This window comes from Colletotrichum scovillei, assembly GCF_011075155.1.
Source record: "Colletotrichum scovillei strain TJNH1 chromosome Unknown Contig00010, whole genome shotgun sequence".
In the NCBI taxonomy this organism is placed as follows: Eukaryota; Fungi; Ascomycota; class Sordariomycetes; order Glomerellales; family Glomerellaceae; genus Colletotrichum; species Colletotrichum scovillei.
Genome location: NW_023336268.1, coordinates 3,120,769 through 3,145,361, shown reverse-complemented (window position 1 = coordinate 3,145,361; position 24,593 = coordinate 3,120,769). Strand labels below are relative to the sequence as shown.

The 24,593-nt window shown below is 53.5% G+C and overlaps 9 protein-coding genes across 9 annotated transcripts; 4 read left to right on the top strand and 5 right to left on the bottom strand.

The window, feature by feature from the left end:
- The first annotated feature begins 154 nt into the window (after nucleotides 1-154).
- Nucleotides 155-3,025, top strand: HER10_EVM0003640 (uncharacterized protein). The gene is made up of 2 exons (XM_035473307.1): nucleotides 155-406; nucleotides 466-3,025. Exons 1-2 carry the CDS (start codon nucleotides 351-353, stop codon nucleotides 2,609-2,611), a joined length of 2,202 nt encoding a protein of 733 aa, XP_035327816.1. The 5' UTR covers nucleotides 155-350; the 3' UTR covers nucleotides 2,612-3,025.
- Nucleotides 3,026-4,955: 1,930 nt separating this feature from the next.
- On the bottom strand, nucleotides 4,956-5,948 carry HER10_EVM0001760 (uncharacterized protein). The gene is made up of 2 exons (XM_035471495.1): nucleotides 5,437-5,948; nucleotides 4,956-5,367 (listed from the first exon to the last, which is right to left on the bottom strand). Exons 1-2 carry the CDS (start codon nucleotides 5,633-5,635, stop codon nucleotides 5,180-5,182), a joined length of 387 nt encoding a protein of 128 aa, XP_035327628.1. The 5' UTR covers nucleotides 5,636-5,948; the 3' UTR covers nucleotides 4,956-5,179.
- A 373-nt stretch (nucleotides 5,949-6,321) lies between these two features.
- HER10_EVM0000575 (enoyl-CoA hydratase/isomerase) lies at nucleotides 6,322-8,328 on the bottom strand. Its single transcript, XM_035470350.1, has 2 exons — nucleotides 7,719-8,328; nucleotides 6,322-7,609 (listed from the first exon to the last, which is right to left on the bottom strand). Exons 1-2 carry the CDS (start codon nucleotides 8,147-8,149, stop codon nucleotides 7,015-7,017), a joined length of 1,026 nt encoding a protein of 341 aa, XP_035327525.1. The 5' UTR covers nucleotides 8,150-8,328; the 3' UTR covers nucleotides 6,322-7,014.
- A 161-nt stretch (nucleotides 8,329-8,489) lies between these two features.
- HER10_EVM0002726 (membrane transporter) lies at nucleotides 8,490-10,517 on the top strand. Its single transcript, XM_035472427.1, has 3 exons — nucleotides 8,490-9,140; nucleotides 9,202-10,221; nucleotides 10,286-10,517. The coding sequence occupies exons 1-3, from the start codon at nucleotides 8,925-8,927 to the stop codon at nucleotides 10,364-10,366; spliced, it is 1,317 nt and encodes a 438-aa protein (XP_035327720.1). The 5' UTR covers nucleotides 8,490-8,924; the 3' UTR covers nucleotides 10,367-10,517.
- A 783-nt stretch (nucleotides 10,518-11,300) lies between these two features.
- On the top strand, nucleotides 11,301-12,599 carry HER10_EVM0003954 (uncharacterized protein; the record flags this gene model as incomplete). The annotated part of the gene is made up of 2 exons (XM_035473615.1): nucleotides 11,301-12,298; nucleotides 12,450-12,599. Exons 1-2 carry the CDS (start codon nucleotides 11,393-11,395, stop codon nucleotides 12,597-12,599), a joined length of 1,056 nt encoding a protein of 351 aa, XP_035327841.1. The 5' UTR covers nucleotides 11,301-11,392.
- Nucleotides 12,600-13,931: 1,332 nt separating this feature from the next.
- On the bottom strand, nucleotides 13,932-15,144 carry HER10_EVM0002865 (NAD dependent epimerase/dehydratase; the record flags this gene model as incomplete). Its single annotated transcript, XM_035472558.1, has 1 exon — nucleotides 13,932-15,144. Exon 1 carries the CDS (start codon nucleotides 14,985-14,987, stop codon nucleotides 13,932-13,934), a length of 1,056 nt encoding a protein of 351 aa, XP_035327734.1. The 5' UTR covers nucleotides 14,988-15,144.
- Nucleotides 15,145-15,586: 442 nt separating this feature from the next.
- Nucleotides 15,587-17,107, bottom strand: HER10_EVM0003913 (uncharacterized protein; the record flags this gene model as incomplete). Its single annotated transcript, XM_035473574.1, has 3 exons — nucleotides 15,587-16,210; nucleotides 16,268-16,906; nucleotides 16,979-17,107. The coding sequence occupies 3 exons, from the start codon at nucleotides 17,105-17,107 to the stop codon at nucleotides 15,587-15,589; spliced, it is 1,392 nt and encodes a 463-aa protein (XP_035327838.1).
- A 1,925-nt stretch (nucleotides 17,108-19,032) lies between these two features.
- On the top strand, nucleotides 19,033-20,918 carry HER10_EVM0002847 (uncharacterized protein; the record flags this gene model as incomplete). Its single annotated transcript, XM_035472541.1, has 4 exons — nucleotides 19,033-19,116; nucleotides 19,218-19,403; nucleotides 19,527-20,189; nucleotides 20,271-20,918. The coding sequence occupies 4 exons, from the start codon at nucleotides 19,033-19,035 to the stop codon at nucleotides 20,916-20,918; spliced, it is 1,581 nt and encodes a 526-aa protein (XP_035327731.1).
- A 729-nt stretch (nucleotides 20,919-21,647) lies between these two features.
- On the bottom strand, nucleotides 21,648-23,578 carry HER10_EVM0001714 (carotenoid ester lipase; the record flags this gene model as incomplete). Its single annotated transcript, XM_035471453.1, has 4 exons — nucleotides 21,648-22,426; nucleotides 22,489-22,846; nucleotides 22,907-23,352; nucleotides 23,416-23,578. 4 exons carry the CDS (start codon nucleotides 23,576-23,578, stop codon nucleotides 21,648-21,650), a joined length of 1,746 nt encoding a protein of 581 aa, XP_035327624.1.
- Between the last annotated feature and the right edge of the window lie 1,015 nt (nucleotides 23,579-24,593).

Here is a 24,593-nt window from a genome sequence, read left to right as displayed (position 1 = left end):
GTCCGCGGCACCTTCCTTATGGTACCTGTGCTGACCGCCCTCACCAGCCACATCAGCAGCCCGGCAGAACGAGCGGGTGGAGGCTTCAGCCACACCATTTCGATGCTTTTCGCGACGCCCATCGCGTTTTTGTTTCCCAGCTACAGCACTTGAGGAATCAACGTGCAGCTTGCGCAGAAGTTCACGCACATCCATCACTACGATTGTCAACGGCCGGGCGACATACTCTTCCTTTCATTCCACATCAATCGCTTTCGAGTCAAGCGAGGGCTCGCCATCTGCACGCCGCCATTCGCGACGCTTACTCGCGGCCGAAGCTCTAGCAAATTCAACTTCACATCTGGGCAGCTATGGCCCCTCAGCCAACGCCCCGTGTCCGGCGCACGTCACAAAACACACAATACACGTATGTTTTAGAGGCAGCTCTGGAGGCTACTTTCAAGGCAGCGCGCTGACCGGCTTTAGCTACAACCTCTCGAGACGGATCAACGATGTCAAGACCTACCCTGTCCAGTCACCCCAAGGAGCTACGATCCTCCTCTATGGCCACGACAATGGCATTACAATAATATGGAGAGGTGGACGTCGCTTCAAGCCATCAAAGAAGCAACAAGCAAAACCTGCCAATGAGAAGCAGAATGGTGCTCCAGAAGATGCCGTAATGATCATAGACTCTGACGACGACGAACCACCAGCCAAGGCAGGCAAGGCATCAGCGCCCTTTACCGACAAGCCCGAATTCGAAGACTCGGAGGAGGAGGGACCTTACCCTGAAATCATCCAGACTCTCGACCTCTCTCTTGGCACATCTGTTCTGCATCTTGCCGTCCTGCCTATGACGCCATGCTCCGCCGAAGATGCTGCCTGGGGAGGAGCCGATGTTTTGAAGGAAAAGATGGTGTTCACAGTGGCCTGCGCAACCAACGAAGTTTACGTAGTGACCCTTCCTCTTACACCGCCGAGTCCCGAGAGCAAGGCACGTCCTGATCTCATGTCCAACCTCCTGGCTGGAAAGGCTGGTTCTGGTCAATGGGGAGAGAGAGTCGTCCTTCTTGGCGGCCAATACAAACGGAGTGAAGGCATTGCCATGTCATTAATCAGACCCAAAGCTTCCTCTAGCTCCGATCGGTTACGAGAGCAGACCGGCGCATCAAGTGCCCCGAAGCCTCGTCTTGTTGTCGCCGCACATACCCGCGAGGCATCTGGCACTCTCCGTCTCTGGGATGTGCCTCTGGACGTCCAACCCGGCGAAGCCAGTGCCCGAATCAACCCATTCCAAACCGAATATCTTCCTAGCCCTCTCTCCAGCATCTCATTCAACCCGACGCATCTTACACAGATCCTTACAGTGGCCTCTTCGCACGCTGTTCGCATCTACGACTACGCGCTATCCTCTTTTCCTCCGGATGACCAAGCTACCGGACCATTCCCTAGCCAAGGATCCTGGTTGCTCTCTCTGTTCCAGCCATTCACCCGCCCTACGTCAACACGAAAACCCATCCTTGACGCCGCATGGATTTCTCATGGCAGAGCTGTCCTCGCACTGCTCGCCGATGGCACCTGGGGTATATGGGATGTGGATGGTGCTAGCCCGCTAGGCGCCTCAATCATGGGAAAGAACAGCTCTGGCATCAAGGGTGGCGCAATCACCGCCTTCAGTGCTACCGGTCACGTCGAAGGCACAGGGCCGTTGAGGACGACAGCAAGCGTACCTAGGTCCAACGGCAACGGCGAGTTCGTACCTCTGACACCCCACAGCCGACGTGACGCAGCAGCTTCGCTCAGTACCGCGGGCTCACTGGAAAGACTTGTGTCTGTCAGAGGCGGTATCGTTGTGACACCCTTGCCCGGCAGTGGCTCAGGCTCTGGCTCCGCTGATGAGAGCGTCGTGCTTTGGATCGGCGGACTGGATAATGTCTCTGTCATCCCCGCCGTCTCACGCTTCTGGGATGCCCAGCTGCGTCGGAGTTCTGGTGGAGGTGTGAACCTGTTCAGCGGTACTACTCCAACACGAATGATCCGTTTGCAAGATCTGTCTACCGGACTTCTCGGAGAGCGCTGCTGTGGCGTGGGTGCCGCTGTCAACTTTGCTAGACTGAAGGAGAACGATGGGGGTCTGCAGATTGAGGTCCTCATCATGGGCGAGAGTCGATTGGTGATTGTCCACGAGTCGGAGGATACCCCTGGCACCAAGATCGGAACGGTTGTCTCGACCCGCCGACGTCTCTTTGGCGACAAGGGCAAGCCAGAGCCACCGAGCGCCATCATTGTTCACCCTCGACCCGATCAGCCCCGAAACGTGTCGTTCAACCTCAGCGTTAACAAGACTAGAAGTCTGCGCGCGAAATCGAATGGCCGCGATAGCATCGACGTCGATGATCCGACACACGACTTTACGCTTCCCATCGGACGGCCCAAGTCCGGCTTCGGTTTCGCCGACACGCTCAACGCCGCTGCAGATTTACAGGATGATGTTACGACACGCGACGTCGAGGTGGAGATGTTGGATATCTTGGAGATTGATCAGGCTTTGGAGGATCTGGATCACGATCGGGGTAGCGGAAGGAAGAAGGTCTTCTTCGAGGAGGACCAGGACCGTTCGTTCCATTAATGTTTGCTGCTGACGAGACTTGACCTAGACGAGACCAGAATGTACGATACCCCATGGGCCGTCCCGGCAACCGACCCAAACCTTGCGAGTTCCTGGCACGAGCCAAAGTCAACATCCATTTCGTTGTGCTATAACTGTGAACATTCTTCCTTTCCCTTTCCTCTCTCTCAACAAATCATTCGCCATGGCTTTACGAAGATCATGGCAAATCCGCACGTCAAGGTGGAGCGCAAGGAGAGATTCATCCTTGATCCAGCTCTGTATTACGAGCGGTACATCAAACAGACCTCCACATCCTCTGGGACATTTCGGATCCGCAAGGCACAAGATCGCTCAAGATGAAGTGTTGTCGGTGGAAGAAAGACTCCATGATGGGATGTGTCGACGCCGACGGTTTCTACTTTTAAGGACAGGGACTTTTATGGGTGGGGGCGGGTGGTTCGGTTTGCGGATTGACCATTTGCTCTCCCGGCCTTTTATATCATGTCATTCTGCTATCTGCCTTGATTCCTTGACTCTGGTCTTTGACTGGGGGACGATGGGAGGGGGGGGATGTCAAGGTTGGGAGGTGGTTCTGTCGGTACATTTCTTTATGCTGTGCTTTTGATGTTTGCGTGATCTTGACATTGTTTTTCGACTTGTGTCTAGCATGAACCATATTGTCTTCCTTGCCTGACGTTCAGAGCCTGCCCATGTCTACCTGCTAGTCCTACATTTTCGAGTCGCATCTAGCTCTTAAAAGCCTCAAGTAGAGCATCATCATCGACACACCACAAGCGGCATGTCCGCCGTTGCCTCTGAGTGATGTCGACATCCCGTCTGGAAACGGCGGTTTACTCACGAAGGATAGCATCAAGGATGTTTTCTGATTGTTAGGTGGTCTTGGCGTGAAGGGCAGGTCATTACTTTAGTAAAGTTAAGGAGAATGAGACTAGCATTACCTTGAATATAACTATGAGAATGATTCACACCGGCGAAAGTAGTCTTGGATGTCAATCCGGGCCTGGGTCGTTTCCTTGCTCTAGGCTGGCTGGCAAGCGTACCAGGCGGCATGACAGTTCCAGCCCCCAGATCTTCGTCACTCCCCGTCCTTCCGAGATCTTGACCAACACGGGCCTGATGGATGCTCGGGAGTAGCTTTGGTGTGCTATAGATGCATACCGTCCGTCTCTGCATTCACTGTTTTCTCGCTTTAACCCTCATTATCATCGATGGGCCAAGATTCCTGGCGCCAAGTTGGCGGATTTCGCCAGGGCATACATCAGCTGGTATATAATCTTGTTCTTTGTTATTGCATTGGCTATCTAGCAGGGCAGTTCTGTCGTTCTGAGTTGTGGAAGCGCATAAGGGACCAGATTTCGTCGTACAGCGCACTCGGAGACACTCACCGCTTCCACAAGTAGGAAGGGAAGTACCTCCAGTTGATGGTAGTCTGCTCCTCACGCCTCGCCTCCCTCACGAGAGTATTCACGTGCGATACACGGAAGATGGATACGAACGCTAGGCTTTGGCTTTCGGTTATATAGATTTCTCTGTCGGGTAGAGGGACGGAGAAGTTCTGGGATGGGCTTGTTCCCTGGTCCGATATCTAGAATCTCTACGATCCGCATGGTCGTTATGTCGGACTGCGGTCCTGGGATGTGTCCCTTGCGGTGGCCTGTAAATCGTCTTGCTAGGTTCCTTTTATACGTTCTCTATTCCGCTTCCGCGTATCGAGTTGCTGTTGGTTTTTTGCAGTAGCTTCCAGCCGTCAAGACAATGACCTTCAAGAGGTACTTATCATTGACGGCTCACGGTCATGGCAATTCACAGGTTCTGGGGACTCGGGGTTGTTTGGTAGGTGGTATTGTGTTTTCTTGTGTCTGAACTCGTTGCAGTGGCAAAGTCATCCTCAAGTTTTCGGTCAACCTCCTTCTGGGGAGTTCTCCACACCAGGTACGAAGCAGCTCCTCGTATAGCAGAAGTTTCGAGGAGTCTGAAAATAGTCAGCCTCACTGCTGACTATGACCTCTGGATTGAGGCCTATTCAATTGTAATTCTGATGTCGGCTAAGCTACCTCGGTGTGAATGGATGCGGCTTCACATGACTATCTTTGTGCTTCTGAGATGCCATTGGCCAATGACACATACTGTTTCGACCATCGGATATCTTCTATTACCTTAATGAGGTGTTGCGACAGCTGGTGAAGACTTTAGTTTTCGAAAAAATACCAGGATGCTCAATAATTTGTTACACGCAACATGTCGTAAGTTATTGTTATTGGTGGATTAGCTGTTATTCACGATATGAAGAGAGGTGGCAAATTGAAGTCACATTGATCAGCGAAGCAGTTCAGAATGTGTTGTAGTCAATCGCAATATTGATTTGACCTTGCTAAAACGCCCCACGGAGTCACCCTCGAACCCCTTTCCATGCTATGAGGTAGTAGTGGTAGTGTACAAGTAAGATCGCGCGTGGGACATTCCCAGTCCTCCAGCGGCCTTTCATAACGCATGCTCAGAAATCGTCGTCATACATCTTTCCTTCCCGGGAATTTTTTGTTGGAAGAATCATTGAGTGTGGGAAGTTTACAGGTTCTTCTTGACCTGGTCGGCGGTACCCTTGGCCTTGCCAGCAAGCTCGTTGGCCTTGCCCTTGGCCTCACCCTTGAGCTCCTGCGCCTTGCCGGCAGCCTCGCCCTTGAGTTCCTGTGCCTTGCCGGCGGCCTCGCCCTGGGTGTTGGGGACGTTTTGCTTGACCTTTTCGGCGACGTTGGCTGTAGGATACGTGTTAGTATCATTTGGTGTGGGCACCTGTGGGAGGTGAGGGGGGAAGGAAGACGTACCACCAGCGTTGATGCCATCGACAAGCTTGTCGCTAACCTTGCGGTCGACAGTCTTCAGACCATCCTTGACGGTCTCTGTTGCCGACTTTTGCGCGGCAAAGGAGGTGGTGAATGTTCTGGGGGCAGCGACGGCGGCTCTGGGGATGACACGGGGGACGGTGGCCAGACGACGGCCGGTGGCTTCGATGAGGAAAGACATTGTGATGTGTGTGTGTGTTTAGTGGTTTATGGGAGGGTTATTGGTGATGATGACGAGTCGTCGATTGATTCGATTGAAGCTTTCGAGGTGGTGATGTTGTGATGAGTAGTAAGGTAGAAAGGGAGGTAGAAGAAGTAAGAAGTGCAGCCAGAGAGCTCAAATATGAAAGACAAGAGGAAACCCGGAAGGAGCTACCCCTCGCTCGCGTACCTCCCTTAGCTTACTCTCCCGTCCCAGTCTGTGTCTGCGTCTCCCATGGCAAGGTGCGGAAAAAGGGGAGCTAGGCCCGAGTTGAAGCTGAGCTACGTATGAGCTACCCGTGATGTCATGGTGTTCGTCTATTGAGGCGAAGAGGAAAGGGCAGTAGGCGAGCAATAACTAGCACTAACACGGTCTGGAACACCCGCGAATGCACTAACCTGACTGCACCCCAGGGCGGCCACTTCCCCCCAAAGCTCCACCTGCACAGCGTAAGGTAGGTAAGTGCACTGGGCTGGACCAAAGGGGAGCAAAAAAAGAGGCGCTATGACGTCCCGGCAACCACCAAGACAATTGTATCACACCTACATCATCGATCGCGGACCAATCCCTCCAGTCTCCAGCCCGCTTGACATTCTTGATCCAATGCACGTTTGATGCAGACTGCCGTGCTTTTGGGGAGTTGGTACATGTACTGTCTAGGTTCCGATTTTCGATCTCTCTGCGCGGAATAGGCGGTTGGGACCGGGGAAGATGACGCCATATCTACTTACCTTGCGTTTGCCTGGCCATCTCATCAGACCATCAGATGCCTTGCATCCCACTGTACCTACACACTGCATTGGACTGTTTGCATAACCTCGGTCTTCAGCGTTTGAATAGCTCTAATACGGAGAGGACAGGGCGGAATGAAGAGAAATACCTAGGTAGCCCAAGGTAAGCTGGCATTCAGCTTGGCACTCGTTCCTTTCACATGAGCCCCAGCTTCGGTCCTAGTCTACATCAAGTCAAGCAGTACCTTCTTAGAGATTCCCCGCCATGTTGCATCTCGATCTCATCCGTGCCGCACCGGGATCCACTACCGGCACGGATCCGAGGTGGGGTTTATGAGCCCTCTTCACCCGACATGCATTTCGGAACTTCTTCAAGTTATTCATGTGCCCTGGGTCTCTTGGGTGATCGATTGAACGAGAATAAGGCATCATCGTCAAAGAGGAACTGTCTGATCAAGATGTCTAGCATGGCCGCCGTATCTATATCACGATGAAATCTTGAGTTGCTGAAACTCTTCCGCTGAGCTGATCCATCTCATCATGGTCTCAAGGCTATGTTCGAGCAATACATGCCTAGCTCTCATGTCAAGATCTAGACCATAGATATGCAAAAAATACTACACAGCCTTACTGGCCCTTGAAGACAGGCTTCCTCTTCTCCTGGAACGCCTTGAGCGCCTCATTCCGATCATCCGTAGCAACAACCCGCTCATACATCTTATTCTCAACCTCCTCCCTCGCCCACGCCACAGCCTGGAGCCCAGCACGAATCGCAATCGGCCCGCCCTCGCAAATCTCCCCCGCCAGCCTCACGCTCTCGCTCAGCACCGCCTTGCGCGCCGCCAGCAACACGCCCTTATCCTTGTCGCCCTCGCCCGCCTTCTCCGCCTCCTCGTGCGTGATGTCCACCAGCCGGTCCGCGATGCCCAGGAAATAGGCCTCGGGTGCGGAGACGCGGCGGCCCGTGAGGATGAGATCGCGCGCGCGGGAGAGGCCGATGAGCGCGGGCAGGCGGTGGGTGCCGCCGGCGCCGGGGATGATGCCCAGGCGCGTCTCGGGGAGGCCGACGAGGGCGTTGGAGGAGAGAACGCGGAAGTGCGTCGAGAGGGCGAGCTCGAGGCCGCCGCCGAGGGCGATGGAGGAGATTGCCGAGATTGTTGGGATCGGGAGGTTCTGGAGGGAGGTGAAGGTGGAGCGGAGGTTGTGGAGGAATTCGTCGGTCCTGTACGGGCTCACGTGTTAGCAGCAAGCTCTTGTTCGAATCTCGAAGAGATATCCAATAATTGGCCCTCAACTGAATTTGGGGTTCATAGTGTAAGGCTACAACTTACTCCTCCTGTGTGAAGCCCCGCCTCTCCTTCAAGTCCGCGCCGGCGCAGAAGCTCGTCTCAACGGCGCTGGCGAGGATGAGGGCGCGCGTAGGGCCCTTGACGTCCTTCCCAGCGGCACCGCCAAAGATGGGCTGCGGCGGCACCTCGGCGCCGGTTTCCGGGTCATACTGGGCGTGGACAGCGTCGACCTCGGCGCGCAGCTGGGAGAGGAGGGCTTTGGAGAGGGCGTTGCGCGCCTTGGGTCGGTTGAGCTCGAGAATGCGAATGTGGCCGGACCCGGGCGCCGGGAGCTGTGTGACGGTGATGAGGGGCTGGTTGGAGTCCGCGGCCGTCGAGGTCGAGTAAAATGCTCCGGCTGCGGATCTGGAGGATGCGGTTGTGGTGTGCGGGATGCGGATTGCGATCCGGAGGGGGGCGAGACGGGGAGGCATTGTGGCGGTTGGGGTAGACAGCAACAAGAAGCTAAACAAGAACAAGCCAATGGAGTAAATGCGAGATTGAAGACGGGCTTCAATCGCGGTGATGGGCGTTGAACGATTCGCAGAATTCGATGTCGACGTTGTGCCGGTAGAGCTGGAGGTTATGCCGAGGACAGCAACTGAGGAGCAGAAGCTCCATTGGTGAGCGTGCAATGACGTTCGCACCAATTCGGTTTTGCTCGGCTATTTGTGGAGACCTTCCACTGCATAGCTCCTGAGCATAAAACGGTACGTACTCCCTTTTGTGTAAGTTCTCGGTGACGGGAAGCTCTCAGCGAAGCTCACCGAGCATGGTAACCGGGGGAGCTTGGATCACACTGTCACACACCTCGCTCACACCGGAACCCAAAAACCGCCCTTCCTTCCATCGACGATGCTTGGCATTGCAGAAACACCACAAAAGCAGTCCAAAAACACCACGATCGAAGAAGTTATGGACATCACCATGGGCGCCCGGAAGCAGCCAAGCCAGAAACCTCATCTCATCATCAAGACGCTATCAAGGGGCGTTCTTGGCCCGTGCACAGTGACGTCCACGGCCTCCTCACGTTCCTGGTGCCAAGCGCACACGCCAAGCATTTCTGTCCCTGCGCAAGCATGGCAAGGAACGAGCTGTCGCGTGTCTCAATCGAAGTTGCTGCCGCTCTTCTTAAATCACGCTTGTTCCCCTTCTCCTGTCCCCTCAGGTTGCTGGTAGTTCAGTGACTTGAAAAGACTAGTAGAAACCATGTCAGACAACACGGCAGAAAGCATCCTCGTCCCTTTCTTGGGGGCTTTTCAAGCTTCCTTATCGGTGCTCCTCACCATTTCCGCCGGTGTCATTGCCGCTCAGTATGGCCTCCTCGACGATCGCAGCAGCAAGAAGATTTCGACATTTTGCGTTCGAATGGCTCTTCCTGCTCTCCTGATTACGAACGTTGGTTCGCAGCTTGACCTCGAGACTGTAAGTATCCCGGGCCCACCCTTCGGCACCTTATATCCGTCTCGTCTGACCCATCTACTAGGGAATTCGATACGTCCCCATCATCATCTGGGCCATCTTTTACACTACAGTGTCAATTGGCATCGGTTTCGTCTTGACAAAGGTCTTTGCCATGCCCGACTGGGTCATCCCGGCCATCGCCTTCAATAACACCACCAGTCTGCCCCTCTTGCTCGTGCAATCCCTCGACGCCACCGGCATCCTTAGCTCCATCGATGACAGCTCTGGCGTCGTCACCAAGGCCAAGAGCTATTTCTTGGTCAATGCCATGATTGGCAACTCCCTCACATTCGCCCTGGGACCGAAGCTCCTCAACGGCCAAGAAGAAGAAGCCCCTGACAAGGCCGAGGGAGACGACGACAACGACGACAATAACGACAGCGACGGCGAAGAAGACCTCGAGTCCCAAGAGCAGGACGCCGTCGAGCACAATGAGCAAACCTCCCTGCTCCCAAACCGCACCGTGACCAGAATCACCCGTACAAAGTACCGCGTCTACGGCAAGGGCAACAAATACTGGTCCAACCTGTCTCCGACATCCCGCTCCATCCTCGAGTTCCTCTACAGCTTCGTTAACGCCCCCGTAATCGGTGCCCTCATCGGCGCCCTTCTCGGCCTCGTTCCCGCCCTCCACCGCCTCTTCTTCAACGAGCCCGAGGAGGGCGGCTACTTCAACGCCTGGCTCACCTCCTCGATCAAGAACGTCGGCGAGCTTTTTGCTGTGCTGCAAGTCATCGTCGTGGGCGTGAAGCTGTCCAAGGCGATCTTGCAGTACAAGAACGGGGAGGATTCCAAGGAGAGCAAGGTGCCTGTCGTGCCGTTCCTGGCGGTCACATTTGTTAGGTTCATTCTCTGGCCCGTCATCTCGATTGGCGTGATTTATCTCTTGGCTAGCAGGACGGAGCTGTTGACCAAGGATGCGCTTTTGTGGTTCTGCTTGATGCTTATGCCGACTGGACCTCCGGCTATGAAGTTGTCTGCGCTGGCGGATGTTGATGGGTCTGAGGACTCTTTGAAGATGTTGATTGCCAAGTTTTTGACTGTAAGTTAACACCTCCTGATCTCGCGTCCTCTGATACGTAACGTATTTGCTGACAAGATTGCAGATGTCTTATATCGTATCACCCCTGATCTGCTTCACGGTGGTTGGTGCTCTGAAAGCAAGCGAGGCTATTGTTGCCAAGTAGACACTTAGTCTTTGGTCTTTTTAAATCTATTTGGAGAGATAACAGGTGCTTCTCGTAATCCTAGGCCATGAGATGGTTCGGAGCAGGTACATCTATTTAGCCATCTAAAAATTGATAAGGTCTGCTGATGATGAGCAGGCTCGACTTACACAGTTTCTCACTGCTCACTTATTGATCAATGGCATTTCCTTCGCAACTTCTTTCGACTCTTCCCATTCACTACCACCATGCCCGATAATAACTGTTTGACACTGGATATTATTGAGCTTTCGCTAGTGCTACAAATTACATTCTTCTTACTGAGATTCGTCTTCTTGGCCCTCCACTTTGCCTCTCGCATCTTGTATCGGGCTTACAGGATTTCGCAACAGTAACATGGTAAACTATCCTTCAGAAAGTCAAAGGGAGATGTTGACTCTAAGAGATAAGTAAGCAGACTTCCAACTCTCTTACATTACTAAGAATGCTTATATCCAGTAATGTTGGACTTCTCTAAAGATCCCAGTAAGGCATAATGCTCACCAGACAACAAAGTCATGAAAGGATAGAGACTGTGATCATTCTGATTTGCTTTCAACCTGAAGGACGAACTACAAGTGCAAGGTGTTTCTTGACACCTCTGATGCCTTTATGCTGATCCCAAGTCTGCTAGGCTCAACAGCATCGTACGTACTGACTTGGATCCATGACTTTGAAGCCCAGACGAGTTGTCCAAGTCCAAGCATCCAAGCATCCCGAGTCACATCTTCTCACTTCACCACCCCCGTACCCAATGCCAACTAGAAGCTCTCCGCGACGATGTGATTCACTCATGAACCTCCCATCCCGTCTTCATCATTAAAGCTGCCGCTCTTCAAGTATCCGCTTCTCACATGACTTCCAGCGCCTTCTATCTCGCCCACCACCCTGAATATTTCCAAAAAAAAGAAAAAAGGCCTTCCTTCCAAAACAGAGATTCTCTTTTCCAAACTCATCTCCATCTCCATCTTCCACCGCGGACATATTCATCTTCATCAATCCGCGAAGATGTGGTCTGGCAACGATAGCGGACAAGCTACCGTCATCAGACGCAGACGTCGCAGAGGCGGTAGAGGTCGTGGAGGCCGCAACACCGCGATGGCAGTCGAGAACAGCGCGATGGAAGTCGACGACACCGCCATGGATATCGACGATACCACAATGGACATCGATGTCGATAACGCCAACGTGGACGTCGACAACATCATCACCGGCGTCGACAACATCACCACGGGCGTCAACCACATCACCGTGGCCAGCGCCAACAACCACGCCATCACCGACGTCCAGCACCGCTGCACTCTCCTCACCATCCCCTACGAGATCCGCTACAAGATCTACATCCAAGTCATCAAGGGCTCCAACGTCACCTGCGACAGCATCATCCTCGTCCGCCACAACCGCCGCCTCCGCGGTGCCCCGGTCCCGGCCTGGGCAGCCACCGCAGAGCACAGCGACTTCCTCCTGACCTGCCGCCAGATCTACAACGAAGCCCGCCCCCTCTACTGGACCCGCTCCCTCGTCGACGCGGGCGCCCAGCGCTTCCCGACCATGGCGGACCTGTTGGGCCCCTTTGCGCGCCAGAACGCCGAGCACATCCAGGGCATCGTCGGCAACCTCAGATACTCCGAGCAGCCTGCCGAGTTTTTGGCGTCATTCCCGCGCGCCAAGACGGTTCGGCTTTCGGACAGCTTTGTCACGCACTTTTCGTACGAGATGTTTGTGGGTGTCACCGAGGACGAGGATTCTGTAGTTGCGCACATCAAGAATAGAATGGAGGCCAAGGGTTTGGACAAGTTGGTTGCCGATGTTCAGTTCGGCGAGGGCGTGCAGTTCTTGGTTGCTGCTATCTTGATTGGACACCCTGTCAAGGCTGACGGTACTGTGGTCAAGGATGAGAAGCATAAGCACAAGGTCAGTTTTGCTTCGTTCATCGCGGAGATGAAGTTCGAGCTCTGTTGGGGCATCTCTGGGCGTCTTTTCTTCTTCTTATTTTTCTTCCTTTGATTTTCCTACCTTACGAACTCAGGACTTCATGCTGACCCTGATTCTTGTCAAACTTTAGCATTGCTTCTACAACATGACCACTGGCAAGCTCTTGGTCGTCGACGTCGAGATCCGCCGCGGCTCCCTCCGCAAGTTCGACGAGGACCATATCGACCTTGACAACTTCGAGCATGTCTTGGATGGTCGCTATCTTCGCGGTATGATGTGATGGACTCAATCATCGATGCCTGATACTGCCGTGCCGTCATCTGAAAAGTTGAGTATGTGCATTGTCCCTTCGACGGAGAGTTGAAGCCTGAAGGGGGCAGCGTATACGGTATTGGGAGGGCGGGAGTCAACATTGTACCATTGAAGGGGTTCTTTCTGGAATGAATGAAGAAGGATGGGCAGAGTCTTTCAGTCTGATAACAAGAGATACGAAGACTACAATTGATACATGATCAAGCATTTGCGGTCTCCTATGATACAACTCGTGACACGTAATCGCAAAACTTCTAGAGCCCTCATAATTCAATCGCCACTTCAATGAACCTGGCTTCATGAGCAGATGAGTAAAGTTTGCCAGCTAACGAGAAATGTGGCAGTTATTAGCCAAGTGGAATCTGCCATACGAACGAGCTTGGGTAAGCGTCAGGAAGCGGACTTAACGGGGAGAAAGGAAGTCAGCAAGGATGCCAAGTGAACATTTAAAGTCCCGTCACACCCTGACGATTGATCGACAAGTTCATCTGGAGGCACCGGCGAGCTGTGATTGATACTGACTCGCCTCATCCCCCCGGCTGTGCTGACTCGGGTTGTAATCGGGGGCCGAATGGAGGAGGATGCGTCTTTTGATTCATTTGATTGGTGGATTTGGCCTAGATTTGCACTCGCAATAAATTGCACTGGTGTTTTCTGAATACTAATCTCATCAAATTTGATACAATTGCCAAGACTGTTTCATATGTGAAGGATTTTGCCTACTATGTCATCAACTATGTCGGCTACCTTATCGAGAAGGAAGATATAAAGAAACACATCTTCCTCACACAATAATACCATTGGGCTCATCGACACATCTGCCCGACAATAGTACGCAACAGAACCACCACACTTTAATTCTCAATCGACCAACCCATACAAAATGCAGTTCCAGACTCTCTTTGTTGCCGTTGCCGCCCTCATGGCCGCGAATGGTGTAGCCGCCAACAGCTGCTCAGTCTGGAATGGAAAGTCATGCCCTGCCAACCAGCCTCAGACTTGCGGCGACGGATGTTGCTGCGAAGTGGCCGTCATCGGTTGCACATGCTAGATGGAGAGGTAAATTACACTTATACCATTCCATCATCGCTTGAAAGCTTCTAGCTGACAGACATAAATCAGGACTGGGAAGAGACCCTGCTGGTTTAGATTTACTTCCTGGCTTTGATACAGTATCTCTATACAAAGTAATATTGAGAGATCACCAATGTTACGAAATTCGGAGTAGCTTATGCCCCTTCTTCTGTCTTAATCTCAAAAATTGTAGCATGGCCCTGCAAAGAACCAAAAATAAAAACATCTAGAAATACCTCTCATAAGCCTTGGCCGCATCCAGAATCATTTTATCGAAAGTAATCCACCCCTGTCCAGTCGCCTTGGAAGCTTTCGATGCATCGACCTTTCGTGACTCAGGTGGCTCGCCGTAGCCTTCCAGATACCCCTTCCCCGGCTCTCCCTCCTGGATAATATCCCTCCTATCTGGGTACGCCTTCCTCAACAGGTCGCAATACGCCTGAATGTTGGCAAAGTTACCGTTCCCACCAGCGATGAAGCGCTGCCCATCAGCCACATCCGGTCTATCGGCCGCGAACACAATAAGACGCCCGACATCACGGGCGTCAACGTGCGTCCCGTTGCCAGGTCCCACCGGCGGCACCTCCTCGCCGCTCATGACGCGATACGCAATGATAGCAGTATCACTCAGTCTCTTGGGGTCCTCGGGGAGGATAAGCGGAGGGCCAGCGACCCACACGGGGTTGACGGCCGTCATGCTGAAGTTGATCTTGTCTTTGTTCTTCTCCTTGAAGTCCCAGAACGCGCGCTCTCCCTTCACCTTACTGGCGCCGTAGATTTGGTGACCCGTCGCCTCGGAGCCCGCCTTTTCGAGAATCTCCTCCGCCTCGTCGTTCCAGTCCGCTTCCGAGACAACCCGCCCCTGGAACTTGGGACTCGAGCCACGGATCGCCACGATGGACGACATGTACACGAAGGACTTTAAGCCGGCCACGTTGATCGCTGATTCGAGGATGCCGAGCGTGCCCTGCACGGCAGTCCCCAGGACTTCCTCGACGTTGGTGTTGGTAAAACTGACGGGCGTCGCGAGATGGGCTATGGAGGTGACGCCTTTGAGTGCTTCGTCAAAGGCGCCCGGGACGGTGATGTCTGGGACGATGGCCGTGGTCAGCTGGCCCGATGCGGCTTGTGATGGAAGGGCGGCTGTGAGCTCATCTGCGGAGCGCTGGGTTCTGACGGCGGCGCGGACGGTGTAACCGGCCAGGAGGTAGGCTTCAACTGTCCGGGCTCCGATGAAGCCGTTTGCTCCTGTGACTAGGGCCAGACCTTTCGTTGACGACATTGTTGGGTTTTGGTTGAGGTTTGTTGAGATGAAGAGGATTCAGTAGATGAGCGCGAGAATAGGCGGCTCTCAAGAAGGTCACTGTAGTCTAAGTAAGTCCTTTGCTTATGTTGCTGGATCGCAGGCTCTCGTTGAAGTTGTATAAGTTGAAAAGAGCATATGGAGTTGGTTGAGTGAGATATGTGAGGTCTTGGCCCGGCTTTAAACGCTAACTACGACGCAATGGACCAATGGTCTTATCGCCAGTTTATCCCCGTGTCTTTGTCAGACATTCGTCCACGGATAGAGTAATGACGCTTTTGTTCCTAGCGTGCAGCGAGGCGCTTTCGGTCCCGGTCAGATTTTGGCGCGGTACTCATTCGTAAATCGGCATAGTGCTTTGGATGAGATGAGATTACGAGTAAACACGCCGTTCACTTTTTATTACAAGATTTGAAGTGGTGCTACGTGTGACATCACGGGCCATGTGAAGTTCTGTTCATTTTGCTCAATTGTCGCTATCATGTGTGTTGCTATTCAAATGCCTCGCCAAGTTCCTGACCTGTCTACCTGAACCGTTTCTTTGGATACCAAGGTAAAGAAGACATGTGTATCCCAAATTATTTGTCAAGTCCTCCGGCCTCACGGACGGCAGACTGCGCATTATTGGCATGAGATCCAGTCTCAATCATCTTGGCCACCTCCGCATCATCATGCGGCGCTCTCAGCTTACCGATAGTGGTGAAATCAGACCTCGGCCGCTTCACAATAATACCCTCTCTCGCCTCACCCAACGCGCCACCGACACCAGCCTGACCCGTCCTCAGCGCAGCCAGCGACTTGTGGCGCTCCGAGAGGAGCTCGTCCTCGGCCTCCCAGCTGAGCGAGAGCAGCGCGTTCTCCTTGGGCCTGACGGCCGGGTGGGTGAAGAGGGAGAGAACGCAGGGTCTCTCGCCGCTGGTCTCGGTGTTGCGGCCCGTGCCGTGCCAGATGCGGCCCTCGAAGATCATGGCGGTACCGGCGGGCGCTTCGCAGGCGATTGTGCCCTCGCTGGTGAAGACGTTGCGGGGGCGGACGTTCTTGTTGTGCGAGCCGGGGAAGATGCGGGTGCCGCCGTTCTTCTCGGTGAAGTCGCACAGGAGCCAGGAGATGTTGAGGGCGCAGGGCTTGGTGCGGCCGTGGCCCATGATGCCTTGGTCCCAGTGGAGGACTTGAGGCATGCCGCCGGGGCGGGCGATGTTGATCTGTTGTCATGGTGTCAGTCTTTTGTCCCTCTTCGTTAGATGGAAGATAGTGCTTACGTTGTAGGACCACAAAAGGGGGTTGTTGCAGCCGAGGTACCACGGCACAACCTCATCGATCAGGGGGTGGTTCAGCAGGTCGAGGAACTCCTCTCCCTTGTTGAAGATGTTCCAGATGCGCTGGTTGGGCTTCTTTGGGCCGCCATCAAACGTTGCCACGCCAGCATTACGCTCGCCGGCAGCCTGCTCCTGGGCACCCTTCTTGAGGATCGCGACTTGCTCGGGGGTGAGCGCGTTCTTCATCAGACCATAGCCCCACTTCCTCAAGTCACGCTTGACCTGCTCGATATCCTCTGTCGGCTTGGGCAGCTCGTCGAGGTTGAGCTCGTCCTTTGTCGTCGGGGCATCCGTGGGGTTCGGGGTGATGAGGTCTGCAAAGCGGATGGCCAGGGGGTAGTCTCCCTTGGTGGGGACGGCCGACATAAACACGGCGGTCTGCGGGTCATCGCGGCCCTCGGCCAGGTCCTCGAAGCGCTCCGGGCGCCATGTGAGCTCAAAGGCTGGCTCGGCGCCGTCGGTGGGGGCCGAGTCGAGGAGCTTGACTGGGCTGGAGCGGGCGTCGATATAGACGGGATCGGGGTCCGTGAAGTCGCCTTCGGCAAATGCGACCTTTGCTAGTACATTGAGCTCTTGGAATGCCTAAACCCCGGTCAATCTTGTATTAGTAAAGGGGGTTCCTCAAATGGGTCGACCGCTCCGTGGGGTTATTACCTGTAGCTTATCGGCAAGGATCAGCCGTGCGAGGTTGCTCTGTGCTGTAAAGCGCTGGGCCTTGTTTCCGTAGCTGACGGAGCTGAAGTCAAGGGCCCCAAGGGGCTTGGAGGGTGCTGGCATAGACATCTTGTTGTTTGAATTAGACGCTGAATGAATGCTCGAGGATATCAAGGTAGTTGATTGAAGGGTGAGGTTGATTGGAGAGTGGCATATATCCTTTGCTACTGACGGGAAACTCCAAATAGTTATACGTTGAGACTTCGTGATGATGCCGGGATGAGAGTATTCGCTTCATGTCTGGGCATGTCGCCTCGCAACTCTAATCGAGTTGTTGTTGAAGCAACGCCATACGCGAATGAAGCGTTACGGACTACGAAGTACAGCATCGTAGACTTTGGCCGATGCCGTGCTCGCGTAGCTGCGCCGGACCCGGGTAGTGAACAGAGTTGCAACGTTTCTCAATGTCAGCTCCCCCATTTTCTCGGTCTCGGTCTCGCTCTCAGTCGTTTTACATGATTAAGATTGGGCTTGACGTCGCACTCCCCCACATTAACCCTGGGGTCGCGGAACTCAATTATAACCAGCGCTTGCAAGCCAGTGCAGTAATTACTAATAAGAGACTCAGGATTACTCCGTACGTTTAAAGATGGGCTGTGTAGGCGCTACTTAAAGGCATCACGTTGTATGGCCCTGCGCCGGTAGATAATCAACGTAACCCCTTGCTAGCGTCAAGGATTTAGGATAGATGACTCTATAAACCTTCGTGCGGGATGCGCTGATTAGCCCCTTGGCTGCCACGCTGCCTAATCGTAGTCGTTGCTTATTTATATTGTTGCCGCTAACAGCTTGTATCCATACCTCGCTCTCGCACTCTATCGTCGGCCGGGAAGCATATTAGAGCTTGGAACCACAGTAGCTAGGAGCTTGGTTCACTTCGCCTCGTCCCTGCGCCCCCTTGTACCCTCGTCGCTAGATCGCAGAAACTTATGTCCGCGAGACGATGCAGCGGGCGGCGGCAGTTAAAGCACCGATCCGCGATGTGGCGTTCTTGGCTTCGGGCAGTAACGGTTCCCGGGCCGTCCAGGGTGGATTCCGGGGCACTCCGTATAAGGGAGCTTTTCGCCGAGTGAGTCGCTCGGCGGGTCTAGTTGGTGGCTATCGCAATTCATCAGTGGGTCGCACCTCTTTGATTCTTCTCGCAGTTGTTGTTCAAATCGATAGCAATCTTAGCTGCTGGTTTCTTTCGATCCTGTTTCACAGCTAGGTGTATCTGTTGCACGCTCATCTCGAAGAAGTCCTGCTGGATCAGAGTACTTGGCATGTTTTCTTCCCTTCTTCGTCCATGAACATTTGACTACGAAGTCCTGCTCATATGCTGGGAGGTCGTGTAAGATCCGGTGTGACGTATGAACAAAATTGGTGCTACGTTTGGTATCAATATTCTCTGAAAAGATCCGTTTCTTAGTTCATCGAGTTCAACCACCGCCACATGATAGCCACCTCGGAAGTGCCCCATAAGAACCTTTCCTAAGCAGTGGCTAGGGAGATGAAAGGTAGGGTAATCTTCTACTTCCCCATGCAAATCACGTACTTTACTTAGTCAGTCACTAAGTAGCCAACTCGCTCTCGTGACTCGTCCTCGCTCTCGCGTCCCCTGTCTTCAGCCACACACAGAGCTTATTACGACCCCCATAGTCACTAGCTCCTAACCAATGGTCTTGCACAATGTCCGCACATTGACCGCGATCCGCGGCCTCGTCTTCGCCTTCGTGTTGGCACTCGGGTGGTTGTCATAACTTCAACCCAATGAGGCGCATCCAAAATTTGAACCGGTTGTTCGGCATCGAAAATGCCTAGCTTGCACAAGACATGGCTCATGACCAGGCTAGCAGGCGGGCAAGAACTTGTCCTCACATAACAATGGGAATATTTACAGGACTATATTTGGTTTATCTCCCAGCTCTCGATATCACATTCTTCACTCGGCACTTAAACCTTCTTTAAGTTTTTTTATCATTTCAGCTCTTGGCACCCTGCGGCAGATATTCAAAATGTTAAGAAACAAATTGGTACGGGCGCTTTCCGTACTTAACTTTGCAGTTGGTACCATCGCCTCGAATAGTTCATGCAAGTGTGTAAGTTTATGTCCCCCCCGCCAAAATGGATCAATCCGATACCCAAATATTCGTCTCAGATGGACTGACACAAGGCCGCTTGTAACGGCGTTTTGCAACAGGCACCTAATGATGCTTGCTGGCCATCTACAAGTGACTGGCAGCAATTCAATGCTACTCTCTCGGGGAAGCTCATCGCGACCAAACCGGTCGCTATTTCCTGTTATCCAGGTCCTGATTATGACGCAGCATTGTGCGCCAGTGTCATGGTGGACTGGTACAAGGGAGAATGGATGTCATCGCACCCCGTCGGCCTGGACTATCCCCTGAACATCACATGCCCTCCCGTCCAACCTGCATCGAACTCAACTGCCGCGGGAGGCGTATGTACTCTCGGCACGAACCCCGTATACGCCGTTAACGTGACGGAGACCGATGACATCGTCGCCGCCCTCAAGTTCGCAGAGGAGAAAAACCTGAGAGTCGTGATCAAGAGCACCGGACACGACGTTCTCGGCCGCAGCGACGGCTTCGGCGGTTTGGAGATTTGGCTTCGTTACTTCCGCAACGGCATCACCCCGCAAACCTCTTTCCAGTCCTCCACCGGCTGCACAGCCTCAGGATGGACCGGCAGCGCCATGAAGCTTGCCGGCGCGTACATGTGGGGTGAGAGCTACGCGGCCGCAAAGGAGAATAACGTCGTTGTCGTGGGCGGAGGCAGCTCGACCGTCTGCAGCACGGGAGGTTGGATGCAGGGCGGCGGCCACGGTCCGGCCAGCCATACTTTCGGTCTCGGCGCTGACCAGGTGCTTGAGGCTGAGCTGATCCTTGCCAACGGCACTGCTGTTACAGTCAACGCTTGCCAGCATCAGGACCTTTACTATGCCATCCGTGGCGGAGGTCCCAGCTCGTACGGTGTTGTTGTGTCAACGATTGTCAAGACGTACCCGCAAGTCACTGTGGCTGTTCAAAACCTCCAGTTCGCGGCCACTACCGGAATCTCTAAAAATGCTTTCCTGGATGCACTTGCAACTCTTTACACCTCAATCCCAGAGTTGGTGGATGCTGGTTTCGCCGGCTATGGCCACTGGCAGGCTGACGGCCAGTCTGCTTCTTTCAACAACTACACCACGGCATATTCCCACGCCATCTACGTGTTCAACAAGACCGCTGAGGAAGCTGAAGCCGCTGGCAAGGGTCTTCTCGACAAGATTTACAAGTTCAACGACACCCTCTTTGTGAACTCGAGTTATGTAGCTTATGGCGACTACTGGACCTTCTTCGAGGAGGTTAGCGCCGATAACAACCCCGTCGGCCTCATGGCCGCCTCTGGATCTCGCCTCCTCGATACGGAAGCTGTCAGCAACTTTAAAAGCGTTCGTGGCCTGGTCGAGACCTTGGCCGGAAAGACGGGCGAGTATGTCACAAATGTTATCTCTATCGTCTCTGGCGGTCAAGTCTGGGCCGACGCAGCTCAGAAGTACTCCGCCGTTCTCCCCGCCTGGCGTACGGCCGTCTTGCATCAGTCTGTCGCGCGTATTCTCAGCCCCGGCGTCAGTGATGCCCGCTTCAAGGAGGTTCATGACGACGTCACGTTCAATAAGATTGGCGCTATGAAGACTTTGGCTCCGAACATGGGGGCGTACATGAATGAGGGCGATGCTTTTGATCCGGACTGGAAGGTGGATTACTATGGCGCCAACTACAACAGGCTTCAGTGCATCAAGGAGTACTACGACCCTGGGGAGCTCTTCTACTGCCCAACTTGTGTGGGAAGCGATAAGTGGCAAGAAGACTCCGTTGGACGTCTTTGCCGGGCGTAGTCATTCGGACTCTAGTTGACATCGAGACTCACTCACTCACTTGTGTCTCTGGCACATGACTGGGCTTTTGGACAGACAGACCTAAACTTTTAATTCTGAATCATTAGACTTTCGATTAGACTTTATCATGAACACTCATTGAATAGGAATCGTATTTGATGTTGCTATAACTTAGCATCAGAGTAAATTCATGGCCAGTTCAAATTTCGTTGACGGAATAGTAATTCAAAATGGCGTAAAGCCTGGCCGGCGACGGACCAAATTGAGTCATGAATCTCTTCATGCTTAAAATTGCCCCTGAACTGCCTCTGAGTAATGAATTACTTGTGGCCAAATTAAGGAGCTCAATGTTCATGTACATATGTACATGTCTGTTTGCTGGTGTATGTCGTACCAATCCTCATCCCGGCGCGTAGCCAAGCATGGTAATAAGGTAAGGGGTGTGTATGAAATAGGAAAATATCATATCGCCATTAATAGATCATAATTCCGTACTCAGCCTCTTATAGGTGGTGAAAAGACAGCTCTCCAAGCAAGTTGTAATACAGATATATTAAGTATGAGGTGCACGCGAATCCTGTTCTTGGCCATCAACATGTGTCCTTCAGGCCAAGACGAATGAGCTCATATAAAGTCTCGCCGTAGCTACATATATACTTGAAGTATGTTTAGTAAGCACCAAATGATATCAGAGACATCTTTAAAACAAAATTAACAGAACACAGGTCTTTAAAGCAAGAAAGAGTCAGGGTGGTCGTTGATGTACTGCATAGCCTCAACACGCCAGTCGTCTCTGGTCACATCAGGCCCGCTTTCCTTGAAGTTGTACGTCTCCAAGCCCTCTTCAGAGTATCTCGGCCACTCGGCAAAGTCCAGACCATGATTGTTGGGGTCCAGCGTGCGGATGAAAGAGATGGCGGTGGCCTGGTAAGCCTGGGTATTCTTGCTCAACGCATACGGCAGACCGGCAAACATGTAGAACCACACGTCAAACGCATGGAATGATCCCAGCACAGGCAGGTGCGTCAACACGCCGAGGTCCGGCAGCAGGCCCGCCGACGGGATGCTCACGTCGGTGACGTAGTTCCATACAGTCTGCTCCGAGACGTTGTAATGTGCCAGAAGATTGCGTCGCTGAGCCTGGAAGCTGAAGTCGCCCACCACGGCCGCCAGGCGCTTGAAGTTGGGCGTGACGGCGTTGAGGATGCCTGTGCCAAAGGGGGAGCCTTTGGTGATGTCTGCGGGGTAGAGCTTCATGAGGCCGGCCATGTCGGCTTCAGAAGCTTTAGGCCACCAGATTGTCTGGAAGTAGTTGGCAAAGTCCTCGTCCGAGAGAGTCTCGAGCTGGGCAAGAAGGGAGAAGAGAGTGCCCTCGTCGCGCATGTCGCCGGTGATCAGAGGCACCGAGGCCATCTTGCCGGCTGCAGCGAGGCGGTGGGGAGAGTCCTTGAGGTGCTTCCCATCGGGACGGAGGGTCCAAGTTGAAGCAAGGGAACGAGGGCCGAGGACTGATTAAAAGCATGTTATTAGCACAATATCAAGATACGACTCGTATCAAAATTGAACTTACGCATTCCCTCTTCGTTGACGGAGGCCATGATATCGTCAAAGTCGGCAACCTTCAGGCAAGCAATTTTATCCGATGCACCTGCACATCCAGTCCTTTCGACCATATGATCAAAGAAAGGCTGGGCTCGCTCAGCACTCTCAACCATGACCGGGCCTCCAGACAGGGCCATCGCACCGCGGAACAAGTCAGTAGCGCCCTCGCCCTCGTCCCAGAGGAGATGCGCAACGACGGACCAGCTACCAGCCGACTCGCCCATGATGACGACCTGGTCAGGGTCGCCGCCAAAGTCAGCAATGTGCTCCTGCACCCACTGCATCGCTACCCGTTGGTCCTCGAGGCCGAGGTTGAGAAGTCCCGCCTCCTCCATCTCCCGCGATGCCGAGAAGCCAAAGGCATTGAGTCGGTAGTTTGCCGAGACGCCGATGATGGGCTGGCCCAGGTCGACAGAGGTCCGGACGAGGCCACCGACGTTGTAGTTGAGCAGCTCGCCGCGGATCACGTCTGTCTCGCTGGTGTCGGTGAAGGGGCTGCCGACCTCGTAGCCGCCGCCGTGGATCCAAATCACTACGGGGAGCTTGTCGCCCTTAGTGGTGCCAACGGGGGTCTGGACGTTGATGAGGAGGCAGTCCTCGCTGCGGGTTCGGCCTATGAGGTTGAAGACTGTATCGGCGAGGGCGCCTACGACGGGGCCGATTTGGGTGCCCAGCTCGCCAAAGACCAGACTGCTGTTCGAGTCAGTGGTCAGGATCGAGGCCGTTGTCTTTTGCGGACAGATTGGGCCGTAGTCGCTGGCGTCGAAGTCACCTAGCTGCTCGGTGAAGAGCTGCGAGTGCTCGAAGCGGCCGGCCGACGCGAAGGGAATGCCTTGGACGAGTTAGCAATGTCACTCGGGGTGAATCTCTTAGCTCTTGAATCATGGCAGCGTACCCAAGAATTCCTGGATGTTCCCGTTTACACGCCCCGTTACATTGGCGTAGTTGATCTCGACCTTCGGCTTCAAGGTTTCACGGGATGTGATGGGCTTCGCAACAACCAGGGCAGAGTGGGATGCCGCAAGGAGGGCCGTGAGCCCAAGCCACTTAGACGACATGATTAATAGATGAAAGGAGTGAAAGACGTGATCAAGGAATGTAGGCCGGAGTCGAGTATACTCAACTCGTCAGTTGGATATTCGACAATACAGAAACTGAACAAAATCAGTGCACCGCAGAGAGCAAAAGAATGAAGCTGGTTCCTGCATGATGCTCACGAACCCTTGAATTCAAGGGGCATGATAGATGTATTCAATGAACTCAATCTGCTCCTCCATTTCCTTACGAGTTCACCGATCATTCCGGACCCTCACTGCTCAATTGCGATCATCCTGAGAAGTGCCAAAGAAAACTTCAATGGACGGAACTTGCTCCGTCCTACTATCTTTCCAATCCCCAATTGAACGTAAGGCCAGGGCCGTCAAACTACGGTCATGCTTTTAGCTAGTCATGGCTAACGCTCAAGAAGAAATTCTTGTTGACGATCAGCGTTATATCATATCGTTAATGGAGTTGAGTCTGGTGACCGGGGACTTCTGGGTTAATATGTTGTCTGGGTAGGCCAAATTACATTTTACCCCTTTTGAGCTATACCCTTGGAAAATTGCCCAACGTGGACGACGATCACTGAGTCTGGATAATACCTGCCCCTCTCAGGTCGACATTGGGCGGTGTATGGATGTCATCGCTGCCACGCCGGCGTTGATTTCTCCGAAAACTCTCAAAAAACTCTCCGGAGTTCGGACCAGGGGCCGATAGATGAAGGTTCAGCATTGCATGCCCCTTCAAGATGAGGACCAAGATGAGTCCTTGACTCCTTATCTCGATCTCTAGGTATAGTCTCTCATCACTCATCTAGTGCATCTCGGAGTAACTGTGCATCGGCAACCGACGGGATGTCGATACCCTCTGCAAACCCCTTGTACGAGTCTCAACATCGCAGGGGATCAAGTTGACCCCTGGCTGTCATTCTACGAGGGTGTGGACCACGCGGCACCGGGATGCCGCCGATATTGAAATCGGGAACAACAGGCCTCCGCTGGTTGATGACAAACAAAACTCTCTTAAGAGCAC

Bases quoted from the DNA above. Each gene is read 5' to 3' on its own strand.
- HER10_EVM0003640 (XM_035473307.1), top strand. From the start codon at position 351: ATGGCCCCTCAGCCAACGCCCCGTGTCCGGCGCACGTCACAAAACACA. The intron at 407-465 runs GTATGTTTTAGA...GACCGGCTTTAG, and splicing joins TCACAAAACACACAATACAC to CTACAACCTCTCGAGACGGA.
- HER10_EVM0001760 (XM_035471495.1), bottom strand. From the start codon at position 5,635: ATGTCTTTCCTCATCGAAGCCACCGGCCGTCGTCTGGCCACCGTCCCC. The intron at 5,368-5,436 runs GTACGTCTTCCT...CGTATCCTACAG, and splicing joins CGATGGCATCAACGCTGGTG to CCAACGTCGCCGAAAAGGTC.
- HER10_EVM0000575 (XM_035470350.1), bottom strand. From the start codon at position 8,149: ATGCCTCCCCGTCTCGCCCCCCTCCGGATCGCAATCCGCATCCCGCAC. The intron at 7,610-7,718 runs GTAAGTTGTAGC...GAGCCCGTACAG, and splicing joins CGGGGCTTCACACAGGAGGA to GACCGACGAATTCCTCCACA.
- HER10_EVM0002726 (XM_035472427.1), top strand. From the start codon at position 8,925: ATGTCAGACAACACGGCAGAAAGCATCCTCGTCCCTTTCTTGGGGGCT. The intron at 9,141-9,201 runs GTAAGTATCCCG...CCCATCTACTAG, and splicing joins CGCAGCTTGACCTCGAGACT to GGAATTCGATACGTCCCCAT. The intron at 10,222-10,285 runs GTAAGTTAACAC...ACAAGATTGCAG, and splicing joins TGATTGCCAAGTTTTTGACT to ATGTCTTATATCGTATCACC.